Consider the following 17188-nt stretch of genomic DNA (forward strand, 5'->3'; position numbering starts at 1 on the left):
TCATATCATATAAATAAAATTAAAGAATAGTGCAAGTATACCAACATGAGATGAAATATTTAAGTATAGCAACATGACTAATCTATAGTCCAATTAAATGACACAAGTATACCAACATGACTAATCTATAGTCCTATTAATTAAATGACGATTTCTAAGGTTTGTTTTAAATTACAATTTCTAAAATTCTTCTTTCTTTATTAAATTTTATATCTAATTAAATGATGTCATATAAATTGAGACGAAAATCGTTATATATGAGGGCAAAGCTTTAGAATATTTTTTGTACATCTAATTAAATGATGCCATATAAATTGAGACGAAGATCGTAAAATACGAGGGCTAAGCTATAGAATTATTCGGCGGCAAATGATGATACGTAGGAGCAAGAACTTCTGTTTTTATCCATTGGAGTTGGCCCTAATAGAGTGAAGTAAAATTAGTTATACAAAGTTGTAATAAATAGAATAATCAAGTAGTGTTTAAATTTAATCTAAGGAATTAGTAAACTTAATTACATTGTGTGACCAAATACCATGAACCTAATGACTTTCTTAGTGATTAATGCAATTCATAGTAAGGTCAATGAAATGGCCAATAATGTCTCATTCTAGATAAGTAACTGATTAAATACAATAATAATAGTAGCCTACTTGGATTTTGCACACGAGGCAACTGCCTATTTACTCATTTTTATTTTTTTAGAATATGGTCCTATGGCCTACGCCCCTATCCATTGTTCAATTTGTTTGTTCTCTAATGTATAGAAAGCACTAAATTTGAATTTTATTATTTAAGACTAAATTTGGTACAGGTCAATATGGAGGACCAAGACATATTTCTTGTGAATAAGACAAAGTGAGGTTAAAAAGGTAGAAGTAATTTTTTTGAGTATGTCAAATTAACTAACTAATTAATCCAAAATATTATTCATCTACCCTTTTTGATAGAGGAATTATATGACTGATTTCAACTAAGAAGTTGAAGTAATCCTCCTAACGTGGAGATTAAATAAATTTCAAGACTGTCAAGAAATATGCTACTAAGAGCTTTCGAATCACAGGGAAAAAATAATCAAAGAGACGAATCAAGGTAGGAACAAAATTGTACTCAAGTTGTTTATCAATAAAATATTCATGTTTCTTCGACCAAAAGTAAAGGTATTGATTGATAAATAGAAAACTATTTCCACTAATTTGAAATTGGGTGTGGATGGTAAGTACTCCCCACCTCTAACTTTAAGGATTTCTATTCGAATCACTAATTACGCAAAAATGTTAAAGCTCATGGGGAGAGGTTAAATACTAAAACAACTTCTTCTATTTTTATTTTTATTTTAAAAAAACATAGTTGATTGATTTATTCTTTTCTTTTTTTAATAAAAGAATGGGGTAGAGAAAGGGGAAATCAGAAATGGGTCGGGAGAGAAGATTACACAGTAGGAGAATCAAACCCCTCACTAACAAGATAAAAATTCAGATAGTCAATTAACTGAATTATTAAAATTTTCCTACTTGATTGATAAGTTATTCCTCACAAATTTATTAGGAATGTATTTAGGATGTGTGATATTTAGAGATTGATACATTACAACAAGAAATCAAAATGTCAACATATTTGGCCAAAATGGACGAGTTGTCTTTGTCTATGCTTTATACTCTATTCAAGACAAGATTATATATATTTAATAGTTGATTAGAGAATTTTATATATGGGACTTGGATTTGACTGGTACAAACAAACATACACAGGATTGAAGGCCTGAATCTAGTCATTTCATTTCTTTATCCTCTTAGAATGGTCCCTAACCTACTAATAAAACTAGATTTAAACGGTATCTAATGTTATTTGATTTGATACGGAATTTAAACAAGAAAGAAAAACTCTTAAAATATATCATATAAAATAAGTCATAGATATTTGTGCAGTTATATATTGTTTCAGTAAGGGTAAAATTGACATTATAAATATGTATCATTATTTTTAAAATTGATTAAAAAAAAGAGTAAATCGTATTAATTGAACAGAGAAAGTATTATTGAGTATTTTACACTACACTTATTCCCCAATAATGCAACCTCAAGCTTGTTAAAGAATGACAAAAGTCCCACATCGGTGGTTAATGAGATGGGTGGACTCCTTATAAGGTTTAGGCAATCCTCCTCCCTTTGAGCTAGCTTTTGGGGTGTGAGTTAGGCCTAAGACCTAATTTAACATGGTATCAGAGCAGGGCCCGTCTCACCCGATGTTGGGACCCCCAAAATCAAAATTGCCCACGCACCAGATGCTAAGCACTGGGCGTGAGGTGGGGTGTTAAAGAATGACAAAAGTCCCACATCGGTGGTTAATGAGATGGGTGGACTCCTTATAAGGTTTAGGCAATCCTCCTCCCTTTGAGCTAGCTTTTGGGGTGTGAGTTAGGCCTAAGACCTAATTTAACATGGTATCAGAGCAGGGCCCGTCTCACCCGATGTTGGGACCCCCAAAATCAAAATTGCCCACGCACCAGATGCTAAGCACTGGGCGTGAGGTGGGGTGTTAAAGAATGACAAAAGTCCCACATCGGTGGTTAATGAGATGGGTGGACTCCTTATAAGGTTTAGGCAATCCTCCTCCCTTTGAGCTAGCTTTTGGGGTGTGAGTTAGGCCTAAGACCTAATTTAACAAAGCTTGCCATAAGAATATCGTGGTTTATTATCAACAAAGTACACAAGTATATAAAAAAACTAATGTGCGAAAATTCAGAAACAATGTACACAAGTGGCAAAACCAAGTGAATACCTATGCTTTTAGACTATATATATATATATATATAATATGAATTCCTTGTTCAAATTAGAGGGCAGTCATTGTGAATAAGTACATGTGCTCAATTTAAAATGTACAACTATACTAAAATAACAAGAAAAATGAAAAAGTACTATGCACTATATGTCTAGAAGTGTAGAAAATATGAAAATTGTCAAAGAGTTTTCAAGAATGTAAGCTGTTATACAATACCCTATTGATTCTTTAAAGTTCATGGGATGACTTTTGGCTTTTTGTAAGTAGAGCATAAAAGCCAGCCACCTTGACAATGAACACAAGAGTGAACTATTTTTGTTTTAAGGTAAATGTTACTCTTGTCCGATAATTTAAGTGTCTTAGTTTGATTGAATTAGAAATTTAGGAAGTAAAGACATTATTTCTTCGTTCCATTTTATAAGATTTAATTCAGGTCGGCTCAAATTAAAGATAAGGCCACTAAAGCCTCTCTTTTTTTTTTTGGCCTCTATGAAAGTTTTAATCTTAATTATTTAGATCTTAATCATTAAATTTATTTGTTTTAAATTTTGAATCTTAATCATTAAGTGCATTTTTATTTTTATTTTACAATCATTGAATGAGTTAGAATATGTTTGAATGATTAAGATCTATTATAAAGTCTTAATATCATATTAAGATGTCTATTAAAGAATTTACACAAAGATGACAGGTCACTGCTACTCCATCTACTTTTATTCACTTACCACCCACAAGCCACAACTACCACCACCGTCAATCACCACCTCCTACCATCCACAATCACCACTACCGTCAATCACTAAAATCAATCGTTATCACCATTAGCCATCATTTGCAATCACCACCACCAATCATTATTTTATTACATCCATTAATCACTATCGATAATTATCACTATCTGTCAATATTATATACCGCTAACAACCATCGTCATTCACCACCCTTATTAACCAAAAATTAGATAGAATGTCGTGTTGGAAAGAGCAACAAAAGTTTCCTGCATAAATTTGGTGTTATATAAGAGGCATATGAAAGACATGAGGTGTGTAATTTATAGCTGAAAAAAATATCAATCATTATTTGAATGATTAAAACAAATACCAGCTAACGAATCGATGGGCTACTCAATACTACCTGATGAACTAAAATAAATTTATGTTACTTCAATTCCAATTTTAGACCTATTACTAAAGCATGTAGCAATCCAAACAATATATAATGTTAGCACTAATTTTTGCAACATGATTGAACATCTTATACAGGTTGTAACTCATCCAGGAACAGTATTACATAAGTCTAGGAATTAGAAAACTTGATTGTGTTCATTGCACATTTGATATAATCCATGTGATTCATGAGAAGGAACAAATTAAATTAGACGACCCAACATTATTACACTTATAATAATCAAGTTATAAAAATTGATGTAATTTAAACTTGCAGATAAATATGAAACTAGTGGATTGTTTGTATATATAAGCATTCACAAACTTGCACTGAAAACCCCTTATTAGACTTATTATTTCAACTTAAAAACGATGAAATTGTTCAAAATGTGTCGTAGTAAAGAAAGAAAATGTTCTACATGAACATGAAGACATAACATTTTCCATGAAATTACACTTTAATGTGGAATAGGAGACACAAGCCTAAAATTACTTTCGATGCGAAATTGTTTGACTTGAGAAATTCAAATTGTGTCATATAAATCGGGATATAGAAAATACTAATTTCTACTTCCTACTACCTCATGAAGAAGTTACTATCATATAAAATAGCAACAAAGTATTAGTGAACCCAAGAAAACAAGTCTCATTCACATCATCAAGCTGATATTGATGAACAGAAAATAGAGAAAAAAATGCCGCCCTTGTTATATTTGACTCACGTGCTTGAACACTCCCTTTTCCCCCAAATTCCCTTCCTAATTACTAGTTATTTAAATTCATCATTTTGGATTAATTTAAATAATCTATATTACTAATAATAAAATATCATCCCCTATTAAGTAAGAAGTTTCCTCAATCTCACGTATATATAAGGCTTTTAGTCATCGTTTAAGCTTCAAACTTCCAAATAAGAATAGTCCAACAATAACAAAAAATCTATTCAAATTTTGAACAAATGGATTATTCATCATGGGATAATCTTCTTTTTCAGTATAATTCACTTCCATTTAACGTTAACGATACAGAAGACATGTTCCTTTTTAATCTTGTTGCTGAAGGATCATCGCAAGAAACAGTGAACTCGCCGTCTGGTACTTATGGAATAAAGGAAGAGGAAGTGACCTCATATGAAGAAGAAACAGAACGTGAAAAGGAAAAGAATTACAGAGGTGTTAGAAAGAGGCCATGGGGGAAATTTGCTGCTGAAATTCGTGATTCTACGAGGAATGGTGTTCGTGTATGGCTAGGTACATTTGATAATGCTGAAGAAGCTGCGTTAGCGTATGATCAAGCTGCATTTGCTATGAGAGGTTCGATGGCTATACTTAACTTTCCTGTGGAGATAGTTAAGGAGTCGTTAAGTGAAATGAAGTGTAGATTTGATGAGAATTGTTCGCCGGTGATTGAATTGAAGAAGAGATATTCAATGAGGAGAAAGAGTGTGAGTAGAAGAAACAGAGCAAGAAAAGATGTTGTCGTTTTTGAAGATTTGGGTGCTGAGTATTTAGAGGAATTGTTGATTTCTTCAGAAAGTATCACAAATTGGTGATTTCTTTCCCCTGTTTCTCAGCCTGCTCTGTTTATATAATATTGAATTAGGATTTCATTTGTTTGATTGTTTTTTTAAGAGAGGGAAAATGGGGAACGTCTCTCACCAACAACGTGAAAGTTCAGATTCCCCTTTTCAACTGCTTTTTGTGAATTCATTGATGACTTTATTAATTTATGGTTCTTTTGTACAGACAAAAGAACTAATTATGTTTTTTTATAAAATCTAAATGTAGAGACATGATGAAGATTGTCCATTTTACCAGAAATGTTGAATCTGTGCTAGCATTTGACATGGTCTCTATATTAATTAAAAAACAAAGTATAATAATGGATTTTCAATTGATTTAATTTTACTATATCCAAAATGCAAATAAAGGAGAAGAGGAGGATTAAAATTGAAAACAGAGGATGTCTTTAAAAGATTAATTTATGTGATTAAGGTAGAAGATGTTAAATTCTTAACTATTCGGGCATATTTGATAAAAGAGTTTATCTCTTTTAACTTGCTATTAGTTGATATCTATAATATTTAATTTTGGATATACATAAATAGATACTATAAATTTGTATAAAGTTAAACAAGTAACATATATTCATAGTCCAACGTGATATATACAAATCTATCTTAAATGTTCTATCATTAATTAGCATAAGCTCAATTTTGGCAAAATTTGAAATTGTTTGGCAACAGGAGAAGAAGAAAACTTGCAAATTAAGTTGCATTGCAGCCTATTACCAGACACGAAAAGCACTGAGATCTGATGGACTTCTGGCGAAGACCGTACAAAAAGTTGTGTGTCTGCACAATGTTACAGTCCATAAAAAAATTGAGACATGATCAGATCAGCAAAAGAGCTAGGAGTACTATTTTTCATCAAAATGTTTCTTTGGAAAATAAATGGTTATTTTTACTTATTATTTTCTAATATTTGTTAAATAGATAAATAAATTATTTGGAGAGTATCTATATTTATATGTAATCTAGAATTTTTTTTAACTATAACGGGAAGCAGTGGAAAATGTGAATTCAAGGGTGGCGAGGGTTGGGAGTTGGGGGCGATAGATGCTAGGGTGAACTGGCCGGAAGAGACAATGAATTCGGAATATTCATATGGAACCTGATTTTCTTTCTTTCCTTAAGAAAATCATTTTCTTTATTTTTCTAGAAAATATATATTCAAAACAAATTCACCGACCAAACATGAAAAGTTGAAAAATAATTTCTTAAAATTCCTCTAGTTCCGATAGCAGTTCTCCTAGATATCAAAGTTCAATCTAGGTTGACTTTAAAAGAATAATACTATTTAATAATAGTCGACTCAGTTGGTTTGGAGGGTGGTCATCTATGTGGATGATTCGGGATCGATTTCCCCTCAATCCCTTCTAAATCGAGCTTGTTGCATAGGGCTTGCCTAGTGCATTTCACATTTCATGTGTGGTTTGCAGGTTATTACCCAGTACACCATAAAGTGCTCATCCGAAGGGCAGAAACTGTGGTGCGGCGTATTATCCTAAAATTTCCCAAAAAAAATTATAATTATATAAATATTTATAACTTATTTTAAATTATGAATTTCAAAAAAAGAAGTTCATTTTAGAACTTTCGTTCAATCAAAGTTCATATACATTATTTTATTTTTTTATCAACATATACAATATACATAAATTAGAGCTGAGGAACTAGTAGTAAGCTTTGTCCCCTAGTAATTAAGTAACCCTCTGTTTCTTTTTCCTAATGAGGAAGGCCTAATTTCAGAAGGTCAGTAGGGTTAGAACTTAAATCTTCTTTTTTTCCCCATCAAAATAGTATGAATTATGATCTCTTTGACTATTGGACAATACCTTTCACACTCACATTTTTGTATATTCATGGAAAATCGTTTATTTTGGATTATGTCTAAAAATAATAATAATCAATGTTATGTCTTTGTTTTGTTCTTTTATTCTGGTAGAGTAGGCTGGACTTTCATGGACCTATTTGGGTTTCATCGAGATAAATGGGCCATCGGCCCTAGTTCACTTTAAAATACCTAATTACACAAATGTTCTTATTATATTTATTTATTTATTTATTTTATAACTTGAAATAATTATATTTTATATCATTTATTATTGTACTAATTTACTATAAGATACACTTAAATACATGTTTTTCCTACCAGATATATACTGAAATAGGGAGAGAAGTTCAAATACATGAGAATTACACTAAATACACATCGGATACATGTATCTGTGTAATCACATGTATCTGGGATAACAGATACATAGAAGAGTGACGAGTAAATTTTTCTATGTATTTCAGATATATACAAATTCACTTAAATAAAGTATATCCAAAACAAATTATATCTAATTTTGATCTTATATTTTATAAGAAAGCACAAATATCAAACCACAACTTAAAATTAGGTCCCATATCATATGGTCAAACGCCTATTCCAAGATTCTCAATATCCTGTCTATAAATATATTACACAATGTATTCAAGTAATTCTCATTCCCTCATTTCATTTTGTTTGATTTGATATAAAACTTTATAAAGTAAACAAGAATTTTGAATCACGTATTCTCTAACATGTCATATAAAAATTGAAATTAAGAAGTTGTCTAAAAAAATTAACATTCGCTTTTCAAATGACCTAATCAATTCAATCCATCTATTTTCATTATTTAAATCTTTAACAATATGAAAAAAAAATAATTATTTAACTCGTTGAGAACACGAAAAAAACAAAAACTCAGCCTAAGAACCATAAAAAAAATTAGACTAAAGGGATTTGTAAGGAGTAAGGAGTGTACAAATATGGCGGCTTGCTGTGTGCTCTGTTCACAAAGCAATACAAATTTGTATATACATCTTTCACCAATACAGCAATACCTGCTAACTCAGACAGACAAAAAAGGACCTGCAACACTGCCACATTCCCCAGAACTTTTAAAATGACAAACAAAAAGAATTTCGAATATATATATATATATATATATATGTTGGTTTCCAAGAAATCAATATACTAACAATTCTTGCATTTTCTCAACACTATGGAGCTAGCAAGAAAAGAGTTACCCTTTTACTTACATTTTTGGGTTCAAGTCCATGGATTACCAAATTTCTCTTTCACCCAACAAAATGCATTCATGATTGGTCATTTTTTAGGAGAGTATTTGTGTGTTGACAAAACTGTTTGGGGTAAGTTTATGAGGATTCGGGTCAAACTGGATATTAAAAATCCATTAGTCACTGGATTTTGGGTAATGCCGAATATTTGGATTCCTTTCAAATATGAAAATTTGGGATTGTTTTGTTACAAATGTGGTCGTATTGGAAATCATCAAAACACATGTAAATTCCCACCTGGGAATGAAAAGTTTGGTCCTTGGCTGCGTGTTGAAAGTTCGGGTTTTCGTAGAGTAATGGAGGAGAAGAAGAACTCCATGATTGTGGTTGAGAAAGAAAATTTCACATTGATTCCTTCACCAAATCTATTGGCATGGCCAGAAGTGGAAGATGATTTTGAAAATACTATACCACCAATGTATGCTTTAACTTGTTCTGTTTTTTTTTTCTTCTAAGTTATTTAAAATTTATGGTACTTATTAGTTTTTGCGTGTGTATGTGTAAACAGGAATGAGTGGGCGAGGTTGACGATTGACGGAGTTGATTCGATTATTATGATGGTGAATTGTTCAGTAATAGCATACCGAGTAGCAGAGGCTAATGAAGTTAAAGGTTATGGCTGGTTGATTGTCATGATGGCTGCTTATTTCTTCTACTTGATGCTCAAATTCAATGTTATGGTCCAGCGTATCGGTTTCTTTTGCAGTGGAGGAAGCACCATGGTTGAGTATAGTCAAGTGGCTCAGCTGAAGGATTTGCTTATCTTGCTCATGTTTTGTGTTGTCTTTCTTGTGTCTTGTTGATTTTTGTTCTGCTTTTAGCCTTTAGTTGATGTTTTGCACAAAAAATTGACACTTCGATAGTTATGTCCTGTTTGAAAAATCTATGAAAGACAGACTCCTTTTTGGTTATGGACTAGGTATGTATTGTTGCTTTCATATTTCTCTTTAACAGTTTTATCCTATGTTGCTCGGACTTTCCAAAAATGAAGTCTCACCCGTGTCGGATACTCCAAAAATGCATTACTTTTGGAGGATCCAACACACACCCTGTGGCGTTTTTGAAGAGTCTGAGCTACATATGTTTTATCAATCTTCTAGTTAGTTCATGACAAAATAAACTCAAGGAGCAACCAACAAAGGTTGAGGTGGAGTGGTAAACTCCTTCATCCTTAATCAAGAGGTCTCGGGTTCGAGCCCCCTTCGGTACGGAGTCGCCTTTGTTAAGGAGCGCTTTACCCCCAATGTTGGACTCCACGGCGCGAATTGAATCTGGATTTAGTCGGCTTCAATGTGGGTACCGGAATCAAACTTTGAAATAAAAGAAAATTAAGAAGATATGGGACTTGAATTTCTACTATAAGGCGTATCTTTTACAGTATAATGTAAAGACAAAAGGGAATCTTGATACAACTTTATTCTTATAAGTAGAATTATTATATATATACAGTATAATGTAAAGACAAAAGGGAATCTTGATACAACTTTATTCTTATAAGTAGAATTATTATATATATACAGTATAATGTAAAGACAAAAGGGAATCTTGATACAACTTTATTCTTATAAGTAGAATTATTATATATATACAGTATAATGTAAAGACAAAAGGGAATCTTGATACAACTTTATTCTTATAAGTAGAATTATTATATATATATGTAGGACTCTTGTGTCTGCATTAGGCGCGAACATAGGGAGAAGGAATCAAGAACAAGTTGTTTTTCCTTTCAAGAGCATTGCTAAATTTCTCAGTCATGTCTAGTTCATGAGGGTTCATTCCATTTGGAAGTTTCCAATCAAAATGGTATAGTAATAGTGCTATACTAAGCTCAACAGTAGCCATTGAAAATGATAACCCTGGACAAATTCTCCTTCCTGTGCCAAAAGGCGTAAACTCGAAATGTGCTCCAATAAAATCAAGGTGACTATCATTAAATCTCTCTGGATCAAATACTTCAGGATTTTGCCAATACTTTGGATCCCTTGAAATTGCCCAGAAATTGACAAGAGCCATTGTGCCTTTAGGTATAACATAGCCATTAATCTCACACTCTTCCCTGGATTCTCTTGGAGCTAATAATGGAGCTAAAGGATGAAACCTTACTGTCTCCTTAACAACCATTTTTATGTATTTGAGTTTCTGAATATCGGCTTGATCGATTGTAGTTTCCTTTCCTTTGAATACTTCCCTAACTTCATCCTGTGCTTTCTTCATTATTTCCGGTTTTTTCATTAGTTCTGAGAAAGCCCATTCCATTGTTGATGCTGAAGTTGTAGATCCTCCTGAAAACAAGTCCTGCATATCCAACAAAACTAATTAGTACCGCGCAAAATTATTTCTCAAGAAAGAGGAAAATCATGTGTTGGTTGGATATAACAAATATCTAATGAAATAATCGAGGTGTATGTAAGTTTCGTCATTCAACTTACAATGATTATAGCCTTGATATTATCTCTTGTGATAGGAATTGAAAAATCTTGGCTCTTTTGAAGCCTTAATAGAACATCAACTATATCTTCTTCTGAGGTCTCACTATTTTGGAATTCATGTTCATTGATAATTTCTTCTAAAAGAACATCAACCTCATCATGCATTTTCCGCAATTTGTATTTTAATCCACTAATGAAATGAATCATCTTCATCGATGGAAAAAGATCCGCGAGATCAAACACTCCAGCTGAAGCAGCCACTGTTCTCATGATCTCAATCAAAGACCCCTGACTTTTACAAGCCCTGCCTACACTTGCTTTGCAAATAATCGAATTCGTGTACAAAGACAACGTGTCCGTCATGTTGATTGAACTTCCACCCTCAGAAGCAGAACTTTTAATTGAGGTAACAAGATTAGTTATCTCATTGAGCATATTGGGATAAAATGACTGAATATTTTTATGACTAAGTAATTCCTGAATACAAATTTTACGCATTTGTCTCCAAAAATCACCGTAGTTACAAAATCCCATATCCGCATGGTCATAAAACATCTCTGTTCCAACCAAAAGCGTTGGTCGATTAGAGAAGTTGAGATCATGTTTTCTCATCACTTCTCTAACCATTTGAGGCGAGGACACAACAATGGCTTCGCGTTCGCCGAGTTTCATGTGCATTAAATCTCCATATTTTGAGGCTAATTTAGCAAGAGTGCGATGAGGTAGTAACTCAGATGATTGCCAATCAACAAGATGGTGTAAGTTTCCAATGAATGGGAGTTTCCAAGGGCCTGGAGGTAATTTTTTCTTACTATTACACTCTTTGTACCATTTAGTAACAAGTAAAGGCAAAACTAGAAATAGAGCACAAAGAAGAATAGTTAGCTCCATTTCTATTGTGTAGTGAAAAAATTAATCTTAGCTGAAATTGGCTATGTTTATTGTATATTAAAAAAATTTGGTCACCTATTTATACAATTGAATTAAATCATTGTGTATGAATTAAGTTTTTTTTTTTTTAATAATTTAAGAGGCCCTCATGTCGAACCTTGTATGCGGCCAGCCTCACGTGGAATTTTGGGCTTCACTAAGGAACTTGATTACTCTAACTCACAAAAGGGAGGCTAACAAGTAAATTGAATAACCGACCAAAAGAAAAGGGAAGTTTCTCTAGGGAATTAAGGCGTGCTAATTATTTGAGTACAAAAAGTATATATCAAATTTTTTGTTGGAAATAATATAGCTAAGTGGACGTGATTATAATAGATATAAAGAGGAAATTTCGAAAATGATTATAGTTTGGGCTTACTTAGAGATTTATAAGTACTATAGTTTACTTGATTATGACTCATAATTATATGTTAGAAGGAAGAGAGAGGCGGGCGAAATTGAGAGGTAAGAGAGAGGCGAATGAGATCTGAGAGAGAGGTGAGAGGTAAGAGAGAGGTGAATGAGATCTGGGGGAGAGGTGAGAGGCGAGAGAAAGGTTGAATACATGTTGTATTCATTGATGTATCATGAATACAATTGTATAAAATAAACTATTGTATTTGTTGATACGAATCATTGTATAAGTGTATTAACGAATATAATTTGTATCAACTAATACAATTTGTATCAAGTTCAATTGTATTAACGAATATAATTTGTATATCATCGTATACTCAATGTGGTATTTCGTAACAAAGTATATTTAAATTCATGTGCATTTGTATTCGTCTATTGCTTTGTGTATTTATATTTATGTGTTACCATGTGTATTTCTTACTTTGTGTGTTTGTATTTATATTTGTATATGCTACCATCTATTGCCTTAAAAAAATAACCATTTATATTGATATCCTTGATTCTAACATTTGTATTTATATCATTGCCACATGATCTGTATTTATATACTCTAAATAAATACACATATAATACAATTGTATTCTGTCAATTAGAGAGAGAGAGGGGCAAGCAAGAGAAGACGGAGAGAGAAGCGAAAAAGGAGAGAAAATTTTGCTATAAAATCCTAACAAAAATTATCAACCATAATTTTTTGAAGTATAGTTATATATTGTGAATACATATCACATATTTGCAAACAACGTATTAATTGTCTTAGCAAGATAGATTATCATAGTATTTTGAAATATGTGAGAGTGAGCATTCGGCAAAAGGTTACATAGTATATATAAGGTAATTTTTTAATAGATTTTGAATCACTTGAATACAAGACTAGAGGCGAACACTTAATGATTTAAGAGTTCAAAATTCACCTTGAGGTTTCAAGTTCAAATTCCATGCACTATATTATTATTTTAAAACTTTTTTAATGAAAATTATGAATACGCCATTGATCAGAACTATTTATTGACTAGTACACTATCTCTTCTCTTCTTTTTTTTTCCCGAAAAAACAAAGATTGCTTCCCTCACACTGTCGATTTGTATTTTTCCGTCGGTAAAATTGATCCAAAGAAAAAAATACCCACGAGGTTGAATGATAAATGAAGTTAATTGTGATTTTTAATTGACTATTTATGCTATAACGTCAAATAAAACGAGAAATTCCAATTTGTTGTGGAGAGAAAACATAGGGTCAATTGTGTACACTTTCTAATTTTGTATATTAAATTAAATTTAGTGCACTTTTACTCTAAATGGAACTTTTTTAAATCGGATTGGGCCCAAACATTAATCAGTTTAAATAATAAATTTCATAAAAGGTTTTCATTTCAAAGCAGTAGCAGACCGTTCAGGACTCTACTAGAAAAAATGAAGTTGAAGACTTGTATTTTTGCACGTAATAAAAGAGAGTTTAAGCAATGTAATATTCTCTTTACGGCTTTATATATTAGTAAAAAAAAATCTTCTAACGGATGCGTTTGCGATGTGTCCCATATATATATACACTAAAACCTCTATAAATTAATATAGGTGGAACCATGAAATTTTATTATTTTATAATTATATTATTTAATCGATAAATTAATATTTATTAATTTAAAGAATGGTTTGAGATTTAATGAAGGTTAATTTTTACTATATCAAAATCATTGTATCTTACTAATTTATGTATCATATTTATTGATTTCACATAAAAAATATTATACATAAAGTACAACGAATACATCAAAATCATTATATCGTACTAATTTATGTATCATATTTATTGATTTCACATAAAAAATATTATACATAAAGTACAACGAATACATCAAAATCATTATATCGTACTAATTTATGTATCATATTTATTGATTTCACATAAAAAATATTATACATAAAGTACAACGAATACATCAAAATCATTATATCGTACTAATTTATGTATCATATTTATTGATTTCACATAAAAAATATTATACATAAAGTACAACGAATACATCAAAATCATTATATCGTACTAATTTATGTATCATATTTATTGATTTCACATAAAAAATATTATACATAAAGTACAACGAATACATCAAAATCATTATATCGTACTAATTTATGTTTTAGTTACTTATAAACTATAAAAAGTAAAACAACTTTTTACTTTTACAATTAAAAGTCCAATAGTCAACAACTTTTGTCCTTTTTGTTTTTAATTTTTTTTTTTAAAAAAAACTCGATCAAAAAGGCACTAATCTCTATTATTCTCAATTCTAAAAATCCTTTTGTCTCTTGATTCTAGTCTTTATATATATATTGTGGTTATTTTTTATTTCTTCAACTAAAAAATCCCTTTTCATTCTAAAATCAACAAAAAATTACAAATAATATTAGGTATATTTCTATGTATTCGATTATGAAATTAAGGTTATAATTATTTTGTTTAATATTTTGTTTTTATTTGTTAAATGTTGAATGAAGAGAAATCATTCATAATATTCTTTTATTTTCTTAGTTTATATTGAAGCCTAGTTTTTCGTCTATCTTGTTATTTACCGTCTCATTCATAAGTCAATGTAATTTTTTTTTCAAATGTATTAACATTGTTTAGTATAGTCAGATATGTATGATGTTAGCCTCATAAAAATTACAAATAATATTAGGTATACTTTTATATCTTGAACCACTTCGTGAAAATCCTGGTTCCGCCACTGATTGTCACTATCATTCAAACAAAAGAGCATGGATGACAAGTGTGCTTTTTGATGAATATATTCGTTGGTTTGACCACAAAATGCATGGTAGACGAGTTTTGCTTATGGTAGATAATTGTCCAACCCATAATAGAAATATTGAAGGACTACAAAATGTTGAATTGTTTTTCTTGCCACCGAACATGACATCCAAAATTCAACCTTGTGATGCTGGGATAATAAGAGCTTTCAAGATGTATTATTGTAGCAGATTTTATCGTAGGATATTAGAAAGCTATGAAGTGGGACAAACTGATCCAGCACAGATTAATGTTTTGGATGCTGCCAATTTTGCAATCCCTGCTTGGTCAACAAATGTTCAACAAGAGACAATAGCAAATTGTTTTCGACACTATAAAATTCGTTCGGGGGATGCAATCTCAAAGAATTTGAATGAACCCACTTGTGAAAACGTCATTCATGAACTTGAGGTCATGATTAATGATCTCGGTTACCACAATAAAATGGATGTCAATAACCTGTTGGATTATCTTGGTGAAAGTGATGCATGTTCAGAGGTTCATCGGAAAAAGCAATGTTGACGATGAAGTTGAAGATGATACTATATACCTTTGGAACCAATTACGCATAAGGAAGCACTTATCGCATCTAGAACTCTTCACAATATTTATGATGCAATTCAAAAAGACAACACCGGAGCTCTTGGATACAATAAGAAAAGTTAGAAATGAGCTTCAACTAGATTTAAATTTTAAGAAAAAATAGAACACAATAGAATCATATTTCACTAAATTGTCTTAGATATATTTGTACTTTTAAAGAATTATTAATTTATGATATTAATGGGACCATATATTTATATAGGGGTCTTCTGAAAAAATATTATCTTATGATCTTATCGAAATTGGTGATTTTTTCCATCGGTCCAAGTCGGACCGGAGGAAAATATTATTTTTGAGAAATTATTAATTTACCGAGTATTAATTTATAGAGGTTTTACTGTATATATATTATTTCCTAAGTTTAGTTCAAATTATAAATGAAAGTAGGCTAACATATAACAATAGAAAGAGTAGTATAAATCTAATGTTATATTAGAAAATCGGTGATGAGATTCTAGGTAAGGATTTTACTTATTCTAAAAAAAAGGGTGTTAGACATCTGATCCCTTAGAATCTATTGGAAGCTAGTTTCTTGACAATTAACAAGACGAGGGTTTATCAATTTCTATTTTACTTGAAAGGTGAAAAAAGAAAGTTATTTAATGAAGTGAGATTAAAAAAGGAAAAACTACTTAATAAGACATACTTCACTATCATATATACACATTTTACCTTTAATTTAAAAAAATTACATCTAATACCACTTTTTAATAATCATACCATATATTTTAAAAAGTTAAATCAGATACACAAATCCCTAAAATATGGCAATGAGTAATTATCTTAAAGTCTAATCTCCTTAATCAATAGGATACTAACAATTAAAAAATTTCTTTTGTATCTCACCCCTTCTCTTCTAAACCCCATCCATCGGAACCCTAGATCTTCCTAGTCCATAAATAGTTGTATCTCAATCCCATTTTCCGACTCTATATTTTCCCTAGCTTTGGAGAAAAATTGGTGTCATTGCTGAATTTGAATTCTTGGATTAGATAGATCCCCAATAGAAGAATTTGTAATATCCATTTTTGTTGTTGTTGATGTATTACAGAAATTACTTGATTTTTTGAACAACCATTATGGCCGATGGTAAGGTGGTTAAGCGTGCCAAGTACAAAACTTCAGTCAAGGTTCATGGCGTCCCTGGAGTTTTGAAATTGATAGTTTACTCGAAGGATATGTGTATTCATCGATTTTAAAAGTCGAGATACACAATTTTTTACTTTGGATTAAAGGGTGTAACTTATTTCCTTCTATAATTTTCATATTCGATTCCAGAGATCCATGAACCTAAATGCCTCAACAACACTGTGATTTTCATTATTTTCATGTATCTGCGTATTGTAAACTTCACTTCATCAATTCGTTCCTTTGTATCTTAAAGTTTCAAATATTTC

General features: G+C 31.1%; 3 protein-coding genes across 3 annotated transcripts; 2 read left to right on the forward strand and 1 right to left on the reverse strand.

Moving 5' to 3' along the window:
* Positions 1 to 4758: 4758 nt before the first annotated feature.
* LOC102591359 (ethylene-responsive transcription factor 1B) lies at positions 4759 to 6399 on the forward strand. The gene is made up of 2 exons (XM_006351590.2): positions 4759 to 5498; positions 6196 to 6399. Exons 1-2 carry the CDS (start codon positions 4909 to 4911, stop codon positions 6218 to 6220), a joined length of 615 nt encoding a protein of 204 aa, XP_006351652.2. The 5' UTR covers positions 4759 to 4908; the 3' UTR covers positions 6221 to 6399.
* A 2141-nt stretch (positions 6400 to 8540) lies between these two features.
* LOC107061396 (uncharacterized) lies at positions 8541 to 9425 on the forward strand. Its single transcript, XM_015310570.1, has 2 exons — positions 8541 to 9040; positions 9131 to 9425. The coding sequence occupies exons 1-2, from the start codon at positions 8547 to 8549 to the stop codon at positions 9423 to 9425; spliced, it is 789 nt and encodes a 262-aa protein (XP_015166056.1). The 5' UTR covers positions 8541 to 8546.
* A 788-nt stretch (positions 9426 to 10213) lies between these two features.
* Positions 10214 to 11980, reverse strand: LOC102591681 (premnaspirodiene oxygenase-like). Its single transcript, XM_006351591.2, has 2 exons — positions 11055 to 11980; positions 10214 to 10920 (listed from the first exon to the last, which is right to left on the reverse strand). Exons 1-2 carry the CDS (start codon positions 11943 to 11945, stop codon positions 10303 to 10305), a joined length of 1509 nt encoding a protein of 502 aa, XP_006351653.1. The 5' UTR covers positions 11946 to 11980; the 3' UTR covers positions 10214 to 10302.
* Between the last annotated feature and the right edge of the window lie 5208 nt (positions 11981 to 17188).

This window comes from Solanum tuberosum, unplaced genomic scaffold, assembly GCF_000226075.1.
Source record: "Solanum tuberosum cultivar DM 1-3 516 R44 unplaced genomic scaffold, SolTub_3.0 scf00130, whole genome shotgun sequence".
NCBI lineage: Eukaryota > Viridiplantae > Streptophyta > Magnoliopsida > Solanales > Solanaceae > Solanum > Solanum tuberosum.

Coding starts and splice junctions, on each gene's coding strand:
- LOC102591359 (XM_006351590.2), top strand. CDS start 4,909: ATGGATTATTCATCATGGGATAATCTTCTTTTTCAGTATAATTCACTT. Junction 5,499..6,195: donor TCAGAAAGTATCACAAATTG/GTGATTTCTTTC, acceptor GTTTGGCAACAG/GAGAAGAAGAAAACTTGCAA.
- LOC107061396 (XM_015310570.1), top strand. CDS start 8,547: ATGGAGCTAGCAAGAAAAGAGTTACCCTTTTACTTACATTTTTGGGTT. Junction 9,041..9,130: donor GAAAATACTATACCACCAAT/GTATGCTTTAAC, acceptor ATGTGTAAACAG/GAATGAGTGGGCGAGGTTGA.
- LOC102591681 (XM_006351591.2), bottom strand. CDS start 11,945: ATGGAGCTAACTATTCTTCTTTGTGCTCTATTTCTAGTTTTGCCTTTA. Junction 10,921..11,054: donor ATATCAAGGCTATAATCATT/GTAAGTTGAATG, acceptor TTGGATATGCAG/GACTTGTTTTCAGGAGGATC.